The sequence below is a fragment of the Melanotaenia boesemani genome, chromosome 3 (genome assembly GCF_017639745.1).
Source record: "Melanotaenia boesemani isolate fMelBoe1 chromosome 3, fMelBoe1.pri, whole genome shotgun sequence".
Taxonomy (NCBI): Eukaryota; Metazoa; Chordata; class Actinopteri; order Atheriniformes; family Melanotaeniidae; genus Melanotaenia; species Melanotaenia boesemani.
The window spans coordinates 2,241,986-2,261,026 of NC_055684.1; the positions used below are offsets into that span (position 1 = coordinate 2,241,986).

The 19,041-nt window shown below is 46.4% G+C and overlaps 1 protein-coding gene across 4 annotated transcripts in view; it reads right to left on the bottom strand.

Annotated features, from left to right (window-relative positions):
* Positions 1–3,485: 3,485 nt before the first annotated feature.
* The window catches only part of ptpdc1a (protein tyrosine phosphatase domain containing 1a), a 55,959-nt gene continuing 40,403 nt past the window's right edge, over positions 3,486–19,041 (bottom strand). For all 4 annotated transcript variants that reach the window (XM_041980773.1, XM_041980770.1, XM_041980772.1 and 1 more), the window contains 5 exons: positions 13,098–13,235; positions 11,971–13,007; positions 11,672–11,857; positions 4,599–4,709; positions 3,486–4,527 (listed from right to left, as the gene is read on the bottom strand). In XM_041980773.1, coding sequence (XP_041836707.1) covers positions 4,414–4,527; positions 4,599–4,709; positions 11,672–11,857; positions 11,971–13,007; positions 13,098–13,235 — 1,586 coding nt within the window. In that variant the 3' untranslated portion in view covers positions 3,486–4,413. The remainder of the gene's footprint in view (positions 4,528–4,598; positions 4,710–11,671; positions 11,858–11,970; positions 13,008–13,097; positions 13,236–19,041) is intronic.

Genomic DNA, 19,041 nt, shown 5'->3' on the forward strand with positions numbered 1-19,041 from the left:
ACTGTTTTCCAAAAGTCTGGTCATCTCTTCAAGGCAAAGCAGCAGAAGAATGGAAGACCTCCAGATAATGCCACTGATGGCGCTCTGCTAGGTGGTCGCCTGCTGCAGCAGCTTCTGTGTTGAATGTCAGTTTCTCTGTTTTTTTTTTTTATGTTTTCTCTGTTGTTTAAGTTCTGTTTTAGTTTTCTACACCAGCTAAACGACACATTTTAAAAGCAGATAGCTTTTGTGTGGGTAAGTCCACACAGGTAAACGAGATACCTGGGTATGTTAATTTCCCTTTGTAGTACAGGCCTCAGTTGTCTCCCTTTCCTCTATGTTTGCTGTTTACTAACTACGGCTGCGCCACCTGCCCCCTGTATGCAGCAATGGAAAGATCCAAATACGGCAAACAGCCTGCCGCTCTCGCTACAATGGGAGTTGCCGATCTTGCAGCAGCGGTTGCCGTTTCCTCAATGGTCTGTTGTTGCTCTAAAATGGCCAAAGCCACTTCCCACCAGTAAAAGTGATAAAAATAAATGTCTGTCATTGGAAAAAGTTCTGTTTAATTTAGCTTTACCATCATTATTTAGCTGCTCAGTTGGGCTGTTTAATTGACTTGCTATTGAATGATCAACTGAAACCGTAGATGTAGTAAAGTTTTCATTGGATTGATGGTGTTACTTTATCCGGACATTGACTTGGTTCTTTTTTTATACCACTGCACTCTTCTAGCAGTAAAACCGCTGTAAAACTGCAAATGCTGGTGTACAATAGCAATCGCAGTTCTCTTCAAGTGGCTTATACTTCTGTACATTTCCCATTATGTCAATCACATGAGGTCCAACACATTAACAACCACAGGCTAAAAAAGCAGGCAAATAAAATAGGCAACAACTCACTATTTTAAAAAATCCTAAATAAGTTTGTTCCATCCATCCATCCATCCATTTTCTACCACTTATCCGGGTCAGGTCACGGGGGCAGCTGTCTAAGCAAGGAAGCCCAGACTTCCCTCTCCCTGGCCATATTTGCCAGCTCATCTGGGGGTATCCTGAGGCGTTCCCAGGCCAGCCGAGAGATGTAGTCCCTCCAGCTTATCCAGGCGTCCAGGAGGCATCCTAACCAGATGCCACACTGCTCCTCCTCAGTCCGAGGTTCGACTATCCGACAAACCCTCCTCTCCAGGATGTTTGAATAGGCCTTACCAGGAGGAGTGTGATTCCTCTGTAGTTGGAGCACACCCTCCATTTCCTCTTTTTGAAGAGGGGGACCAACATCCCAGCCTGCCAGTCCTGGGGAACTGTCCCTGATGTCCCTGACAACTCCAGGCGGACCTCATCCACCCTTGGGACCCTGCCACTGAGGAGCTTTTTAACCACTTCAGCAGCCTCACTCCAGAGGTAGGAGAGCCCACGACTGGATCCCTAGATTCTTTTTCGTCATTGGAAAACGGTGGGATTGATGAGGTCTTCGAAATATTCCCTCCACCGACCCACAACGTCCCGAGTCGAGGTAAGCAGCCCTCCAGCCTGATGGAGCACTGCCTTCCCCTCCTGAGCCGCCGGATGCTGGACCAGAATCTCTTTGAAGCCATCAGGAAATCATTCTCCATGGTTTCTCTAAACTCCTCCCATGCCTGAGTTTTTGCTTCAGCAACCACCAAAGCTGCATTCTGTTTAGCCTGGCAACACCCATCAGCTGCCTGTGGAGTCCCACAGGCCAAAAAACTTTTTCTTCAGTTTGACAGCTTCCCTCGCTGCTGGTGTCCACCAATGTGGTTGGGAATTTCCGCCATGACCACCTCAATAATAGGAGTACGGAACACACCCCACTCAGACTCAATGTCCCCCGCCTCACCCGGGACATGGTTGAAGCTCTGCCAGAGATGGGAGTTGAAACTCTTTCTGACAGAGGACTCCATCAAACGTTCCCAGCAGACCATCACAACACATTTGGGTCTGCCAGGCCTGACCGGCATCCTCCCCCACCATATTCGCCAATTCACCACCAGGTGGTGATCAGAGTGTCCTGTTACCAAGTGCACATGTGGGCACTCTTATGCCTGAACATGGTGTTCATTATGAACAATCCATGACAAGCACAGAAGTCCAATAACAAAACCCCACTCAAATTCAGATCAGGTGGGCTGTTCCTCCCAATCACCCCCCTCCAGGTCTCACTGTCATTGCCCACGTGAGCATTGAAGTCCCCCAGCAGAACGAGGGAGTCCCCGGAAGGAGTAATAATAATAATAATAATGGATTAGATCTTTATAGTGCTTTTTCAAGGCACTCAAAGTGCTTTACATTGTATCCATTATTCATTCACTCCTCACTCATACCTGGTGATGGTAAGCTACTTGTGTAGCCACAGCTGGCCTGGGACAGGCTGATGGAAATGTGGCTGCCAATCAGCGCCTACAGCCTCTCTGGACACAACCCACCACAGCTGGAGTGCCCTCCAACACCGCTTCCAAGGACTCCAAGAAGGGTGGGTACTCAGAACTGCTGTTTGGTGCATAAACACAAACAACAGTCATGACCTGTCCTCCCACCTGAAGGCAAAGGAAGGCTACCCTCTTGTCCACCGGGGTAAACCCCAACGTGCCAGGCACCAAGTCGGGGGGCAGTGAGTATGTCCATACCTGCTAGGCGTATCTCACTGGGAGCAACTCCAGAATAAAAGAGGTCCAGTCTTTCTCCAAGACAGTGGTTCCAGAGCCCAAGCCATGCCTCGAGGGGAGTCCAACTATATCTAGCCAGAACCCGGCACTCACCTTTGTGCCCCATCTCCAGGAATGGCTCCATAAGGGGTCCTGGTAACCCACATCAAGGGAACCCTGGATCCATTGTATTTAATGATCATAGGGGTCTGTTAAGCTGTGCTGTCTGGTCCCTCCTCTAGAGACCTGTTTGCAATTTGGAGGGACTACATCTCTGCACTGGGCTGGGAACGCCCACCCAGCGCAGGGGGGCAAAAGGCCCACACCATGCCCAGGAATAGACAACTACTCCCCCATCCTCCTACACCCTCCCCTCTCCTCCCCCTAGATCCACACACCACCTCCAAGCCCACCCAGGCCTCCCCCAAAGGTGCATGTGACCACCCCCCCCATTTACCACATACACACCTATATCCTTGTCCACTCCCACTCATCCTGGCACATACACACACACACACACACACACACACACTCCAGCAACAGTTACCATGGCAACTCATCTGGACAGTTATTCTTTTCCAGATCAGACTGGTTCTCTAACAGTAGTTACCACAGTAGCTAGTTCTCAACAACTAGTTACCATTTGAGAACTACAGAGTCATTCTTGTCAGGATCAGGTTTACCAGCAGTAGTTACTATGGTAACTCAGCTGGGATTTAAGCCATGATGATGGAACAGAACTCTCTTTTTGGTGGAAATCTTTACCTGAATCCTGCTTCATGGAATGCCGCTTTAAGTTGTTGAGCTGCACGTTTAACTACTGATGACTCAAGCGACACAGTTTGCAGTCAGTGTGTTTAATCCTGTCACAAGCAACTGGTTGAAACAATGAAAAATAAAAAAAAATAAAAAACCCAAAAACTTGTGTTTCAAGTTGTCCACAGTGTAACATCTCATGTCCTTCACGTTATTATTACATCAGGTCCACATTCATGCCAGTAGAAGTACACCAGATGTACGGCAGAGCGGGGGACAAATGATCCAACACCCCCAATGACACACACACACGGTTTCAGGTAAGGCAACGTGGAGGCAACATGAATGTGTCCAGATGGTTTCAGCCGAGCTTCAAGTCTGGACTCGTACACGTTGCACAAACGTTTGACACCATTTGTTAGACTTGTAGAATGTCCCTCAGGTTGTAGAAACGGATTAGAAAAGAAAGAAAGTAGCCTGTTGAATTTGCAAACGCTTTTACCACAGTTTTATATCAGAATCTATATATAGAAAAATAAAAAACACTTTACATCCTACTGGAACAAAGCAACTTGACAACATGTCAGGTCATTGTCATTAATCCGAGTGTTGTGTTTCATTTAAACACCTTTGAATAAATAAGACATTCAGCAGCATCTGTACATGGTAGAAACATCTTTTGGTTTAAATAACTTCCCTCACTTTAAATAGCATTATATTAAAATAAAAACTATTGTTTATTTTGCTACTAGCAAAGAGTTAAAACTATTCCCTCAAACACATTACAGACTAACATGTAACAGACGTGTTTAAACTGAGTAAAGTGGCACGTTAAAACCAACAATGGCAGCACGTCGTGTCAGGGACAGAAAAATTAGCCAAACTAAGACTTAATGACAGACATTTGTGTCACAAAGCTCCAAATAAAAACAGATTGGCAGATCTCTGCAGTGTCAAAGAGGCCTTGGATGCTTGCAGCTGTGAGCAGAACGGGGTCTGATGGTCTCGGCTGATCAGGAGTCTCCGGTCTCCTCCACTGCTTTGTCGCGCAGCTTGTACAGGATGGGAGTGATGATTGCTTTCAGCGTGGAGTACATGGAGGCGGTCTTGTCTGAGGCCGGATCAGTCTGGAGAAAAGAGCGACGGTGTGAGTGTCCAAGCTTTGAGGTGATGAAAAACCTGGAGGGTAAACACTTACCCTAGTAAACACTCTGATTGTTTGGTTTAGGAAAGCAGTCAGCACTCCTTCAGGCAACGGCAAGAGATGAGCGGCACAGTCAAGGATGCACAGCAGCGTGAGGCGGTGACCCTGATGGGAGGAAACACATGACAGCATTTCACTTTTCACATGAAGACATAACACAGAAAACAAACTAAATTCAGAGCATGAAATTCACTGTGGGAATCCATTCCAAAAAACCTAGCTCTTATAATGCGGGAAATGCCTGCGTACAGTTGCCGCGGTGTGATAATCATGTGCAGTGAAGGTTTGCATCGGAGCCATAAAACTAAAAGCAAGATGAGGCCTTCAACTACAGATGCAGCCCTCCCTCCTCCTCTCTCAGCTCTGAGCTGCCTCTGCTGTCGCGGCGTCGCTCCTGCTGGCAAACCAAACGTTCCCGGGGTAGATGATCCGTTCACGGACGGCTGCTTTAAATACAAATCTGACCTCACATCGTCTGAAGGGGAAAACACCAGAAGAAAAGGTCAGCGCAAGTAGCGGTGCTGGAGTCATGGGCGTCGTGGCGCCGGTAACGGCACCACGGAGCCCAAAGAGAAGTTCTACAGAAAAACAGCTCAAAACACCAAAACCACCGAGCCAGTCTGATTAAATCCACAGAAAAACAGCTCAAAACCACCGAGTCCGTCTGACGAGATCCACAGAAAAACAGCTCAAAACCACCGAGTCCGTCTGACGAGATCCACAGAAAAACACCTCAAAACCACCGAGTCCGTCTGACGAGATCCAAAGGAAAACAGCTCAAAACCACCGAGTCCGTCTGACGAGATCCAAAGGAAAACAGCTCAAAACCACCGAGCCCGTCTGATTAAATCCACATAAAAACAGCTCAAAACCACCGAACCAGTCTGACGAGATCCACAGAAAAACAGCTCAAAACCACCGAGCCCGTCTGACGAGATCCACAGAAAAACAGCTCAAAACCACCGAACCCGTCTGACGAGATCCACAGAAAAACAGCTCAAAACCACCGAGCCAGTCTGACGGGATCCACAGAAAAACAGCTCAAAACCACCGAGTCCGTCTGACGAGATCCACAGAAAAACAGCTCAAAACCACCGAGTCCGTCTGACGAGATCCACAGAAAAACAGCTCAAAACCACCGAGCCAGTCTGACGGGATCCACAGAAAAACAGCTCAAAACCACCGAGTCCGTCTGACGAGATCCACAGAAAAACAGCTCAAAACCACCGAACCCGTCTGACGAGATCCACAGAAAAACAGCTCAAAACCACCGAGTCCGTCTGACGACATCCAAAGGAAAACAGCTCAAAACCACCGAGTCCGTCTGACGAGATCCACAGAAAAACAGCTCAAAACCACCGAGCCAGTCTGACGGGATCCACAGAAAAACAGCTCAAAACCACCGAGTCCGTCTGACGAGATCCACAGAAAAACAGCTCAAAACCACCGAACCCGTCTGACGAGATCCACAGAAAAACAGCTCAAAACCACCGAGCCAGTCTGACGGGATCCACAGAAAAACAGCTCAAAACCACCGAGTCCGTCTGACGAGATCCACAGAAAAACAGCTCAAAACCACCGAGTCCGTCTGACGACATCCAAAGGAAAACAGCTCAAAACCACCGAGTCCGTCTGACGAGATCCACAGAAAAACAGCTCAAAACCACCGAGCCAGTCTGACGAGATCCACAGAAAAACAGCTCAAAACCACCGAGCCAGTCTGACGAGATCCACAGAAAAACAGCTCAAAACCACCGAACCCGTCTGACGAGATCCACAGAAAAACAGCTCAAAACCACCGAGCCAGTCTGACGAGATCCACAGAAAAACAGCTCAAAACCACCGAGTCCGTCTGACGAGATCCACAGAAAAACAGCTCAAAACCACCGAGCCACTCTGACGAGATCCAAAGAAAAACAGCTCAAAACCACCGAGCCAGTCTGACGAGATCCACAGAAAAACAGCTCAAAACCACCGAGCCCGTCTGACGAGATCCACAGAAAAACAGCTCAAAACCACCGAGCCAGTCTGACGAGATCCACAGAAAAACAGCTCAAAACCACCGAGCCAGTCTGACGAGATCCACAGAAAAACAGCTCAAAACCACCGAACCCGTCTGACGAGATCCACAGAAAAACAGCTCAAAACCACCGAGCCAGTCTGACGAGATCCACAGAAAAACAGCTCAAAACCACCGAGTCCGTCTGACGAGATCCACAGAAAAACAGCTCAAAACCACCGAGCCACTCTGACGAGATCCAAAGAAAAACAGCTCAAAACCACCGAGCCAGTCTGACGAGATCCACAGAAAAACAGCTCAAAACCACCGAGCCCGTCTGACGAGATCCACAGAAAAACAGCTCAAAACCACCGAGCCACTCTGACGAGATCCAAAGAAAAACAGCTCAAAACCACCGAGCCCGTCTGACGAGATCCACAGAAAAACAGCTCAAAACCACCGAGCCAGTCTGACGGGATCCACAGAAAAACAGCTCAAAACCACCGAGTCCGTCTGACGAGATCCACAGAAAAACAGCTCAAAACCACCGAGTCCGTCTGACGAGATAAACAGAAAAACAGCTCAAAACCACCGAACCAGTCTGACGAGATCCACAGAAAAACAGCTCAAAACCACCGAGCCAGTCTGACGGGATCCACAGAAAAACAGCTCAAAACCACGAGCCACTCTGACGAGATCCAAAGAAAAACAGCTCAAAACCACCGAGCCAGTCTGACGGGATCCACAGAAAAACAGCTCAAAACCACCGAGTCCGTCTGACGAGATCCACAGAAAAACAGCTCAAAACCACCGAGCCAGTCTGACGGGATCCACAGAAAAACAGCTCAAAACCACCGAGCCAGTCTGACGGGATCCACAGAAAAACAGCTCAAAACCACCGAGCCAGTCTGACGAGATCCACAGAAAAACAGCTCAAAACCACCGAGCCAGTCTGACGGGATCCACAGAAAAACAGCTCAAAACCACCGAGTCCGTCTGACGAGATCCACAGAAAAACAGCTCAAAACCACCGAGCCAGTCTGACGGGATCCACAGAAAAACAGCTCAAAACCACCGAGCCAGTCTGACGGGATCCACAGAAAAACAGCTCAAAACCACGAGCCACTCTGACGAGATCCAAAGAAAAACAGCTCAAAACCACCGAGTCCGTCTGACGAGATCCACAGAAAAACAGCTCAAAACCACCGAGCCAGTCTGACGGGATCCACAGAAAAACAGCTCGAAACCACCGAGCCAGTCTGACGGGATCCACAGAAAAACAGCTCAAAACCACGAGCCACTCTGACGAGATCCAAAGAAAAACAGCTCAAAACCACCGAGTCCGTCTGACGAGATCCACAGAAAAACAGCTCAAAACCACCGAACCAGTCTGACGAGATCCACAGAAAAACAGCTCAAAACCACCGAGTCCGTCTGACGAGATCCAAAGAAAAACAGCTCAAAACCACCGAACCCGTCTGACGAGATCCACAGAAAAACAGCTCAAAACCACCGAGCCAGTCTGACGAGATCCACAGAAAAACAGCTCAAAACCACCGAGTCCGTCTGACGAGATCCACAGAAAAACAGCTCAAAACCACCGAGTCCGTCTGACGAGATCCAAAGGAAAACAGCTCAAAACCACCGAGCCCGTCTGATTAAATCCACATAAAAACAGCTCAAAACCACCGAACCAGTCTGACGAGATCCACAGAAAAACAGCTCAAAACCACCGAGCCCGTCTGACGAGATCCAAAGAAAAACAGCTCAAAACCACCGAGTCCGTCTGACGAGATCCAAAGGAAAACAGCTCAAAACCACCGAGCCAGTCTGACGAGATCCACAGAAAAACAGCTCAAAACCACCGAGCCCGTCTGACGAGATCCACAGAAAAACAGCTCAAAACCACCGAGTCCGTCTGACGAGATCCACAGAAAAACAGCTCAAAACCACCGAGCCCGTCTGACGAGATCCAAAGAAAAACAGCTCAAAACCACCGAACCAGTCTGACGAGATCCACAGAAAAACAGCTCAAAACCACCGAGCCAGTCTGACGAGATCCACAGAAAAACAGCTCAAAACCACGAGCCAGTCTGACGAGATCCACAGAAAAACAGCTCAAAACCACCGAGTCCGTCTGATGAGATCCAAAGAAAAACAGCTCAAAACCACCGAGCCAGTCTGACGGGATCCACAGAAAAACAGCTCAAAACCACCGAGTCCGTCTGACGAGATCCACAGAAAAACAGCTCAAAACCACCGAGCCAGTCTGACGGGATCCACAGAAAAACAGCTCAAAACCACCGAGCCAGTCTGACGGGATCCACAGAAAAACAGCTCAAAACCACGAGCCACTCTGACGAGATCCAAAGAAAAACAGCTCAAAACCACCGAGTCCGTCTGACGAGATCCACAGAAAAACAGCTCAAAACCACCGAGCCAGTCTGACGAGATCCACAGAAAAACAGCTCAAAACCACCGAGTCCGTCTGACGAGATCCACAGAAAAACAGCTCAAAACCACCGAACCAGTCTGACGAGATCCACAGAAAAACAGGTCAAAACCACCGAGCCCGTCTGACGAGATCCAAAGAAAAACAGCTCAAAACCACCGAGCCAGTCTGACGAGATCCACAGAAAAACAGCTCAAAACCACCGAGTCCGTCTGACGAGATCCAAAGAAAAACAGCTCAAAACCACCGAGTCCGTCTGACGAGATCCACAGAAAAACAGCTCAAAACCACCGAGTCCGTCTGACGAGATCCACAGAAAAACAGCTCAAAACCACCGAGTCCGTCTGACGAGATCCAAAGGAAAACAGCTCAAAACCACCGAGCCCGTCTGATTAAATCCACATAAAAACAGCTCAAAACCACCGAACCAGTCTGACGAGATCCACAGAAAAACAGCTCAAAACCACCGAGCCCGTCTGACGAGATCCACAGAAAAACAGCTCAAAACCACCGAACCCGTCTGACGAGATCCACAGAAAAACAGCTCAAAACCACCGAGCCAGTCTGACGGGATCCACAGAAAAACAGCTCAAAACCACCGAGTCCGTCTGACGAGATCCACAGAAAAACAGCTCAAAACCACCGAGCCAGTCTGACGAGATCCACAGAAAAACAGCTCAAAACCACCGAGCCAGTCTGACGAGATCCACAGAAAAACAGCTCAAAACCACCGAACCCGTCTGACGAGATCCACAGAAAAACAGCTCAAAACCACCGAGCCAGTCTGACGGGATCCACAGAAAAACAGCTCAAAACCACCGAGTCTGTCTGACGAGATCCACAGAAAAACAGCTCAAAACCACCGAGCCAGTCTGACGGGATCCACAGAAAAACAGCTCAAAACCACCGAGCCAGTCTGACGGGATCCACAGAAAAACAGCTCAAAACCACGAGCCACTCTGACGAGATCCAAAGAAAAACAGCTCAAAACCACCGAGTCCGTCTGACGAGATCCACAGAAAAACAGCTCAAAACCACCGAGCCAGTCTGACGGGATCCACAGAAAAACAGCTCAAAACCACGAGCCACTCTGACGAGATCCAAAGAAAAACAGCTCAAAACCACCGAGCCCGTCTGACGAGATCCACAGAAAAACAGCTCAAAACCACCGAGTCCGTCTGACGAGATCCAAAGAAAAACAGCTCAAAACCACCGAGCCAGTCTGACGAGATCCACAGAAAAACAGCTCAAAACCACCGAGTCCGTCTGACGAGATCCACAGAAAAACAGCTCAAAACCACCGAGTCCGTCTGACGAGATCCAAAGAAAAACAGCTCAAAACCACCGAGCCCGTCTGACGAGATCCAAAGAAAAACAGCTCAAAACCACCGAGCCAGTCTGACGAGATCCAAAGAAAAACAGCTCAAAACCACCGAGCCCGTCTGACGAGATCCAAAGAAAAACAGCTCAAAACCACCGAGTCCGTCTGACGAGATCCACAGAAAAACAGCTCAAAACCACCGAGCCCGTCTGACGAGATCCAAAGAAAAACAGCTCAAAACCACCGAACCAGTCTGACGAGATCCACAGAAAAACAGCTCAAAACCACCGAGCCAGTCTGACGAGATCCACAGAAAAACAGCTCAAAACCACGAGCCAGTCTGACGAGATCCACAGAAAAACAGCTCAAAACCACCGAGTCCGTCTGATGAGATCCAAAGAAAAACAGCTCAAAACCACCGAACCAGTCTGACGAGATCCACAGAAAAACAGCTCAAAACAACCGAGCCCGTCTGACGGGATCCACAGAAAAACAGCTCAAAACCACCGAACCAGTCTGACGAGATCCACAGAAAAACAGCTCAAAACCACCGAACCAGTCTGACGAGATCCACAGAAAAACAGCTCAAAACAACCGAGCCCGTCTGACGAGATCCACAGAAAAACAGCTCAAAACCACCGAGTCCATCTGACGAGATCCAAAGAAAAACAGCTCAAAACCACCGAGCCAGTCTGACGGGATCCACAGAAAAACAGCTCAAAACCACCGAGCCAGTCTGACGAGATCCACAGAAAAACATTTCTCCCGTGGTTGCGCATTATTACCGTGTGGAAGAGATCATTAACTTGTGGCCACATGTTAGTTAAGAACACATTTATAGGCAATTATTATTTAATCTGGGTGTGTTTTAACGTTGATAGTAATTATAGAATAATAACTGAGCTACTGGGTTGTTGGTTCATTAGTAAACGTGCCCACGATTCAGGAACGCGTGACCCCGAGGTCATTCTTTTCTATACATATTACCAGACGGTTTCAGACTAAATGAACTGGCTGGTGCAAATGTTTTCATGTGGTTAAATTCATGAAAAAGATAGAGGATCCTTCTACAAACAGCACCGGGAGGCTTTGTTGAAAAGAATGAAACCAAACTAGGCACGAACGGTTTTACAGCTGAAACATAAAAAATGGATAATTATACCCTGGACTCCAAAGGGTTAAAGATAATTTTGACATCGATAAATCTGAAAAGGTGTCAAGCTGTAAACATCAGGATTTTAATGTAAATAAGAAGCTGCTTCTCCAAACCAAGTGTTGCAGAGGTGGAAACGTACCTTTTCCAGAGAGCTGAGGGCATTTTGTGGGTTGAAGTTCTTCTCAGAGAAGGTCTTTACATCCTGGCTGCTGATGACCGGATCTTTGAGCTGCTCCAACCACGACCACATGAGGTTGGACAGGACCAGAGGATCCCTCTCCGAGCACAGCTTCTCCCACGTTCCCTCTCTGGAGTTCAGCTCAGTCTGCACATCACAACACAGCCTGATGAGGAATTTACTGAAACAAAGACGACTGATGTATTAGTTAATCGGTTGAGACAGTGATGTATATTTAGAGACCAGTTACTGTACCGTACCTGCCATGCTGAGACCTTGGAGGGGAGCTCCACGTCCGTCAGATCCATGGCCAGAGCCCGGGCCACCAGCAGGCGTCTGCTCTCTGAGGAGAGCTCGGATTGGAGGGTGATGGAAGGAAGGTCAGGGGCATCTCCTCCATCTGCAGACATCTTGTTCTCACCGGCGACCGGTTTCCTCGACGCAGCACGGAGGAATTTCCTTCCACGCTCAGAAACATCTGAAGTCAAACTTTGACGCTGTTTATGCAGAACGTGGAACTCAGCGTCTTGCTTTGCTCCCGTTTGGTGGTCTTGAATGTTGCTCGAGACATCCAGCAGGGAGAGGGCATAACTGTGGCGCTTCCAGGATACAAGGCTGCTGTGGGACAGGGAAGGTTTGATCAGGCTGCTGATTGCTTCGTTGCTCCCATGATTCCTAAATTTGTGAAGCAGTGAATCGCTGAGGCTCCTGTTGTTGGAAAGAGACGACCTGAGAGGGCTTTCTGGATTCTGCTGCCTCCACAGAGGATCCAGTTCGTTATCGCTGGCGAGAGGCTGATCACGAGATGCTCTGGCATGAACTGCTGGGGGGCTCAGAGTGGGCAACGCACAAGGAAGGATCAGGATCCCTTTTCCTCTCATTTCCTTCCCAAGCTGCTGCAGGGCCTGCTGGGACACGGTCTTCTCCACCTCGGCCGTGAGGTCGGGGATCTCCAGCCACTGCTCCTCCATCACTAATGGTCTGTTGGCTGCGATTTGGACCAGAAGGCGGCACACCAACTGGACGATCTTTGGCACGTTCTTCATCTGCCGAGCCTCGTAGCCGTGCAGCAGGTGGCGCTGCCGGGTCAGGTACTGGGACAAGGTGACGGCGCTGGCTTTGGGTTCGGCGCACCAGAAAACGCTGCGCAGAGGGACCAGGAACTGCGCAAACTCCCGGACACACAGCAGCTGGCCTCGGGTCTGGATGGAGTTGGGTCTCTTGGCTCGGACAAACAGGATAGCTTGGTCAGCGTTCATCCGGGTTGTAAAGATCAGGTAACATGCCAACAACACGCCTGAGCCAACGGGACACAAACAGGAGACATTTTTAAAGCAAAACCAGACCAGAAATTCTATAAAAGGAATTCAAAGCAGGTGTTACAGACCTGTTCTTCCCAGACCGGCATGGCAGTGGACGGCCATTTTTCCTTCCTGAACAGCAAACGACATGACTTTCACCATATCCAGAATCGTTGTCAGGGATGCCACTCCGTAGTCTTTCCACCCAAAGTTGTAGTAATAAACTGGAACACAGATCAGAATTAACTTCTTAATAACAACCCCAAACAGAAGAGATTACTTCTCAGTAATTCCAAACTGTGTGTAAACCATGTTGGTATGAAACTAAAGCTTCATCAGAGGTGGAAGCATCCCCACAGATGCTGCTGTGTTAAAGTAACTGAGGATGGAACAGAGGAAAATATGAAGCATTTTTATTGCATATTATAGTAAAAAACTGTTTTAAAATCTGCTGCAGGAGAGAAAAACCTCCATAAAAGCATGAAGCACCATGTGGACGTTATCTGGCCAAAGATTCATGCAGCTGAAGTGAAACAAAGTTCCTGAGGTTTTAGTAAAGAGATAGCTAGCTGGTTTCAGTCAGGGCTTCGTCCTCCGATGACACAACTCTGTCCTATGCTCTTTGAACTCATCTCCAGCTCTTCTTCTGTGGTGGAGCGTTTCTTTTGGGACCTTATTTTATCCAGGAGGAGATAAAAAGTGGAGGAAAACTCTGCAAACAGGAGGATCCTGCAGAAACATGGAAACACAGTAAATACTTCCTGTATCTCAACTAGGAGGGTAACTCTCCTCCTAACTCCGCCTCCCATCAGTTGCTTTCCATGATTGATCCTCATTTTAATCCTGCGATCCAGCAGAACGACACTGATGTCACCATGGTTACGTCCATCTCACCAATCATACTGTAAGGTCTTTGTCCAATCAAATCCATGTAACTGGGCAGAAAACTGATTTGGGAGGGAAACTGCTCTCAAAAGACTTTATTTATTTATTTTTTAAATAACTGCAGTTTTAATTTAGGCCAGACAGCAAAGGTCTGACTTTTACAAGCGTGCAGCATAAATCGGGTCTTCTTCTGCCTCTGGTTCGGTGAATCTTGGTCATATTAAGATGAAACTTCCAGCTGTGGAATCTGTGAGATGTGAGCTTTCAGTAGAGGAGCCGTTTGTTTGTGTTCATGGGGAAACATCATCTGTGTTTACATGTTTTCCAGACTTTGTGTACCTGGTCTTTTAACTATTGTTGTCTTAACTGTGTGAGTTGGTGATAGAAATGGTTTTACTGAGCTGGTAGCTGAGATTCTGGACTTTCTGTGGATACCACACATGTTTATAGTTACATCTACAGACCTGACGCTACACCCGGAAACAAGCACGGCGCCAGGATTTTTTTTCTCCTGGTGCTAATGAGGGACTTGACCAATACGTGGGGGTGCTAAGAAAATAACAGATTTCCATGACTTAGGTAACTTTATACATAGGTTATCGATTTTTTCAATAAAAGTGGCTAAGATACACAGCAATTTAACTGAATTAGCCAAAGAACATTCAGCAAAATAACCAGGCCTACAACGAGCCACAAAGCAACGGCAAAAATGTTTTCACGTGGAAAGGTGCAAGATTCAGCACCAGACAGCGACCATGTGATAAACAAGCAACACATACAGAATGCAACAAACGCATTTATTCTACATGCATAATTAATGAAATCAACTATGCATTGCTTTTATTGCCTCGGATCACAACATAACTTAAGAAATTAAACTGATTGCGAGATAAATTTAACATACTACACAGTGCAGGCGCAACGAGAAGTGCAAACAATTTGTATCTAATGATTCGGACCACAACATGGTAAAAAATGGAGATAATAATACCAAAGCCACAGCGAGAAGTGCAACACTCCGTACCTGTTAATTAGGCACACACGAAGAAGAGCGTAAAATGAACTGGCTCATCACAGTATGGATGATTATAGAACAATACTGCAAACAAAAATACATGCCACGTTCTGCGCATTCGTTACAATGTAACAATGTCACGTCATCACATCAAATCTGTCACAATCAGTCTATGATCGCAACGTCAGGAAAAAAACTCATCAGAGTTGTTTTACAGGAGGACGATGCGTCTATTGTTATGGTTAAGTGCAAACGAGTCTATAATCTTCTGGATATCAAGGGCCTTGGTTCTTTCTGCGTGTATGGACAGGCAGGCAAGATTGCTGAGTCGGGGGTTTGCCATTCTGTTTCTCAGGTAGGTTTTTATGCGCCGCATGCAGGAAAAACTGCGCTCACATGAAGCAGAGGTTACAGGCAGTGTAACGGATATGCGCAACAGTTTGTAGATGTCCTCAAATGAGTCTTTGTAAGGTTTAAGCATGGACAGAAATTCCAGTGTGTTGCAGACTGTTTTTAAACTAATACATTCCTTTATTATAATATTATTATATATAAATTCATAATTATATTTTTTATAATCTAATTTCTTGGGGGGGCTTAATGGGGCTACACAGATTTATCACGGGGCTGTAGCACCCCCTAGCCCCGGTGTGGCGCCGTGGATGCCCGGAAACCAGATGTTAACCCTTAACTCCCGGTAGCGGAGGCTGCAGGTGCAGAGGTGAAGCTAAACAGTCAAGCTAAGAATGAAAGTTTAGAGAAATTATATCCAGAAATGTGGATAATGAAGCAGTGAAGGTGCATGGATGGAAGTTATTGTGCATATTGTGAATATTTCTCTCTCCTCACCATCTAGAAGCTGTGAGATTCTCATCCTGCTTTCTGTCTGTTCACCTGATGCTGATATTCATCACATATTGTTCCTTCTGTGTTTAGAAGGAAGCAGCTTCACAGCTTTAAATCCATCCTGCTGACTTTTTACCTTTTAGTTAGAAAATCCTGAACATTTCATTTCATTCTTTTTCTTATTTTATAAAAATATATGAAGAAATATTTTAACTGTTGGTGTTTAAAGAGAAAACTGCTGCTAAACCTGTTTATGTGTTTAGTGCAGGTCTGCAGCCTTTCCAATCCAAAGAGCCATTTTTCCCTCAGCCAGCTAAATAAAACTCCTTTAGAGACGCAGATGTTATGAGACATTTTAAAAAGGAAACTTAATATATATTTTAATGAAGAGCCACGTTTTTATTTCCATTTTTAGGTTTTAAAATAAAGAAAAACATAAACCTTTATAAACAGAGGATAGACAGACTTTCTTCTAAGGGATGTAGATATTTGTGGGAAATGATGTAAAAGAAAGGAAAAAAAGTCCCTGGTTTCCAACCTAAAGACAAGAAAGATAGATTTAAAAAAAAAGGTTTTATGTTTTATATTTTTAGAGGCATTGTGGAAGGTCCAGAGCCGCAGGTTGGAGACCCCTGATTTAGTGTTTGTAAACCAAAATTTACTGTATTTTCTTTAGATAGCAGTAGGGCTTCTTTTAAAGGAAAGGAGACATTTTGTGCGTAACAACACGATTAATCGCAACATTTCATGTCCAGCAGTGCAGCTAGCCCGCCCCTGGTGGCGCCCAGGAAACAGGGGTGTGAGAGGACCCCCCTGACCTCACGTTCCCGCTCATGTGACTGTAAAATTGAGGGGCAGTGAGCTCACCGTACTGGGAGCGAGGACACCCGAGTAGCCCCGCCCACCATGGCACGCCCCCCCCAGAAGTTGTTTGTGTTGTGTTCTTGTATTTTAAAGAGAAACACAAGAACAGCCAAAAACTAAATAAATGCAGTAAAAATTAGTAAGAAAAATGACTAAATAAAATGGAATAGAATGAAATACAATTATTCAATAAACTGATCATAAATGAATAATTAATATGAAAGAAAATAATTTAGATGGAAGGAAGGAAGAAAAAAAAAAGAAGCAGGTTTAGCAAATCTGCAACAACAGGTACACAGGTGTTAAAATGCAGCTGATCTTCGATCATGTGACCATTCACGTCTCAGGAGAGCTCGTTAGGAAGCGGAATCAAACCTGCGGTCCCTCCAGAGACAGCATGGGGCATCCCTCAGCGACCAGTCAGCTGATGGAACTGCACCACATCCCCGATGCTGCCGGAACAAAACACTGACGCTGCTGAAATCCTAAAGTCTTTCTATTAACAACAAAGTCATCAATAAATGAACCGATTGTTGATCATTAACGCTGGTCTTTGTGTTGGAGTGTGAGAAAGTCAGAGCCCCGTCACAGGGATCAGGTCTGTTCCCGACTTTCAACTCTGACATTAGCAACTGCACGTCTCATGGAAAAACACACCAGCAGTTTCATCACCATGACAACGGGTAAAGAAAGATCTCCATCTGAATCCAGTGGAGCCAGAAACGTGAACACAAGCACAGCTGAACCAAGACGAAGATTTCAGAAACACGCATGCATCTTTCAGCCAGCTTCAACATAAAAGTCTGTTTTATACAGTAAAATAAAAGTCTCCTCCTGAAAGTCTGTGATTGGACACGGTCGCATTAAAGTTGCTTTGAGGTTGCATTCGCGTTAATAGTCGTGTTAATAGTTGTGATTGCAACAACACGAATTCTGGGTGGATGGGTTATACAAGCTTATTTGACTGAACACTGTACACAAATGATCTCCAGTTGGAGGGAGGGGAGGAGATCCTGGAAAAACGGCTTTCCTCAGACTTCCCTCGGAAGCCACGCCCCCAAAGCACAGAAACGTGCTTGTTCGCGAGCGCTGGCCTGCATCGATTCGCTAAACGTCACCAAAGTTTTCCTCATGGTTCGTTCACGGGTAAGAAAACACTAATATGATTATTAGTTTACTTCATCAGTGTCTGAGATTAAAAGTTGGACTTAGTAATCTCAGGCTAGTAACAATAATAACAAAAATAATAATAATAATAACAATAATAATAATAATAATAATAACAATAATAATAATAATAATTAAAGCTGCAAGCAGCGTTGGAGGCCCTCGCACCTCTGGCGCCGCTTCGGCCTATTGCACCGCCCCATGACCCCGCAACCTCCCTCCAGCAGCACAGCCACTGTCGCCCACAGCCATAAACCCATTCTTCCAGAGTTTATCTCCATCAAGAGGTGATTTTCCTCATGGGAGGATCAACTTACACCTCAGCCTGTCCAGTGATGACATCTGAAGCATTCATGACCTTATTTCTTACAAACTGTGTTGAATTCCCACAAACTGGAGCATGATTTCATCAAGAGGAAAATTCCACGTGGCCACTAGGTGCTGGTAAATTTGTTTTAATGTAGGACAAATGTTCAGGTTGGATCTCTGATGAGAAAAGGAAAATATTAGCTCAATTGGTCAACTGACAGCAGGGTTAGTGCCACTTCCTGTATAATGGCGAATGATTTAAACCATAACAGAAAGCCATTTTAATCATGCTGCTGTAAGAAGTCAGTCATATTTTCAACCATGAGTTCATGAAGGATGATATCAATGAGTTAGAATTAGTTATACAGAGGATAAAGGGTTAAAATGGTGGGACTTCCTTTTCCCAGGGGGCTATGGTGTTGAGAACTTAAAGGACATGAAGAGGCTTTTTTGTTTGTCCTGGCATGTTAAATAAATATGCTACATTTTACCATGTAATTCAAAGCAGTGGTTGGAGCAGAAAGATGAAATATATACAGGGGGCGCTATAGAGCCATATTACCAGCATATGTGTATTTGAATCAGTTCCAGGCCTGACCACTGTCCTCCCTGCCAAGTTTGGTCGAGATCAGGAGTACATTGGGTCAGTTACAAGTACTTCCTGTTTCATGGCGGTGGACGCCATTTGCCATGTTTTGCTTGAGGAAGGAACTTGAGTTTTTTTTTTCTCTTATATCATGAAAGGGTTTGACCTGATCTGAAGCACTGTAGAGTGTGTGAGGTTAATCCCTGACGAGAGGGACCCTGCTGCAGGAAAAAGGCACTTCCTGTTTCAAGTGGGCGGGGCTTAGGCCAAGACCAGAAGTAATTACATATATCTGTTAAGAAGCAGACTCTGATTAATCAGTGCAAGTGTGATGCTGATTGGATGAAAATTGAGGGAT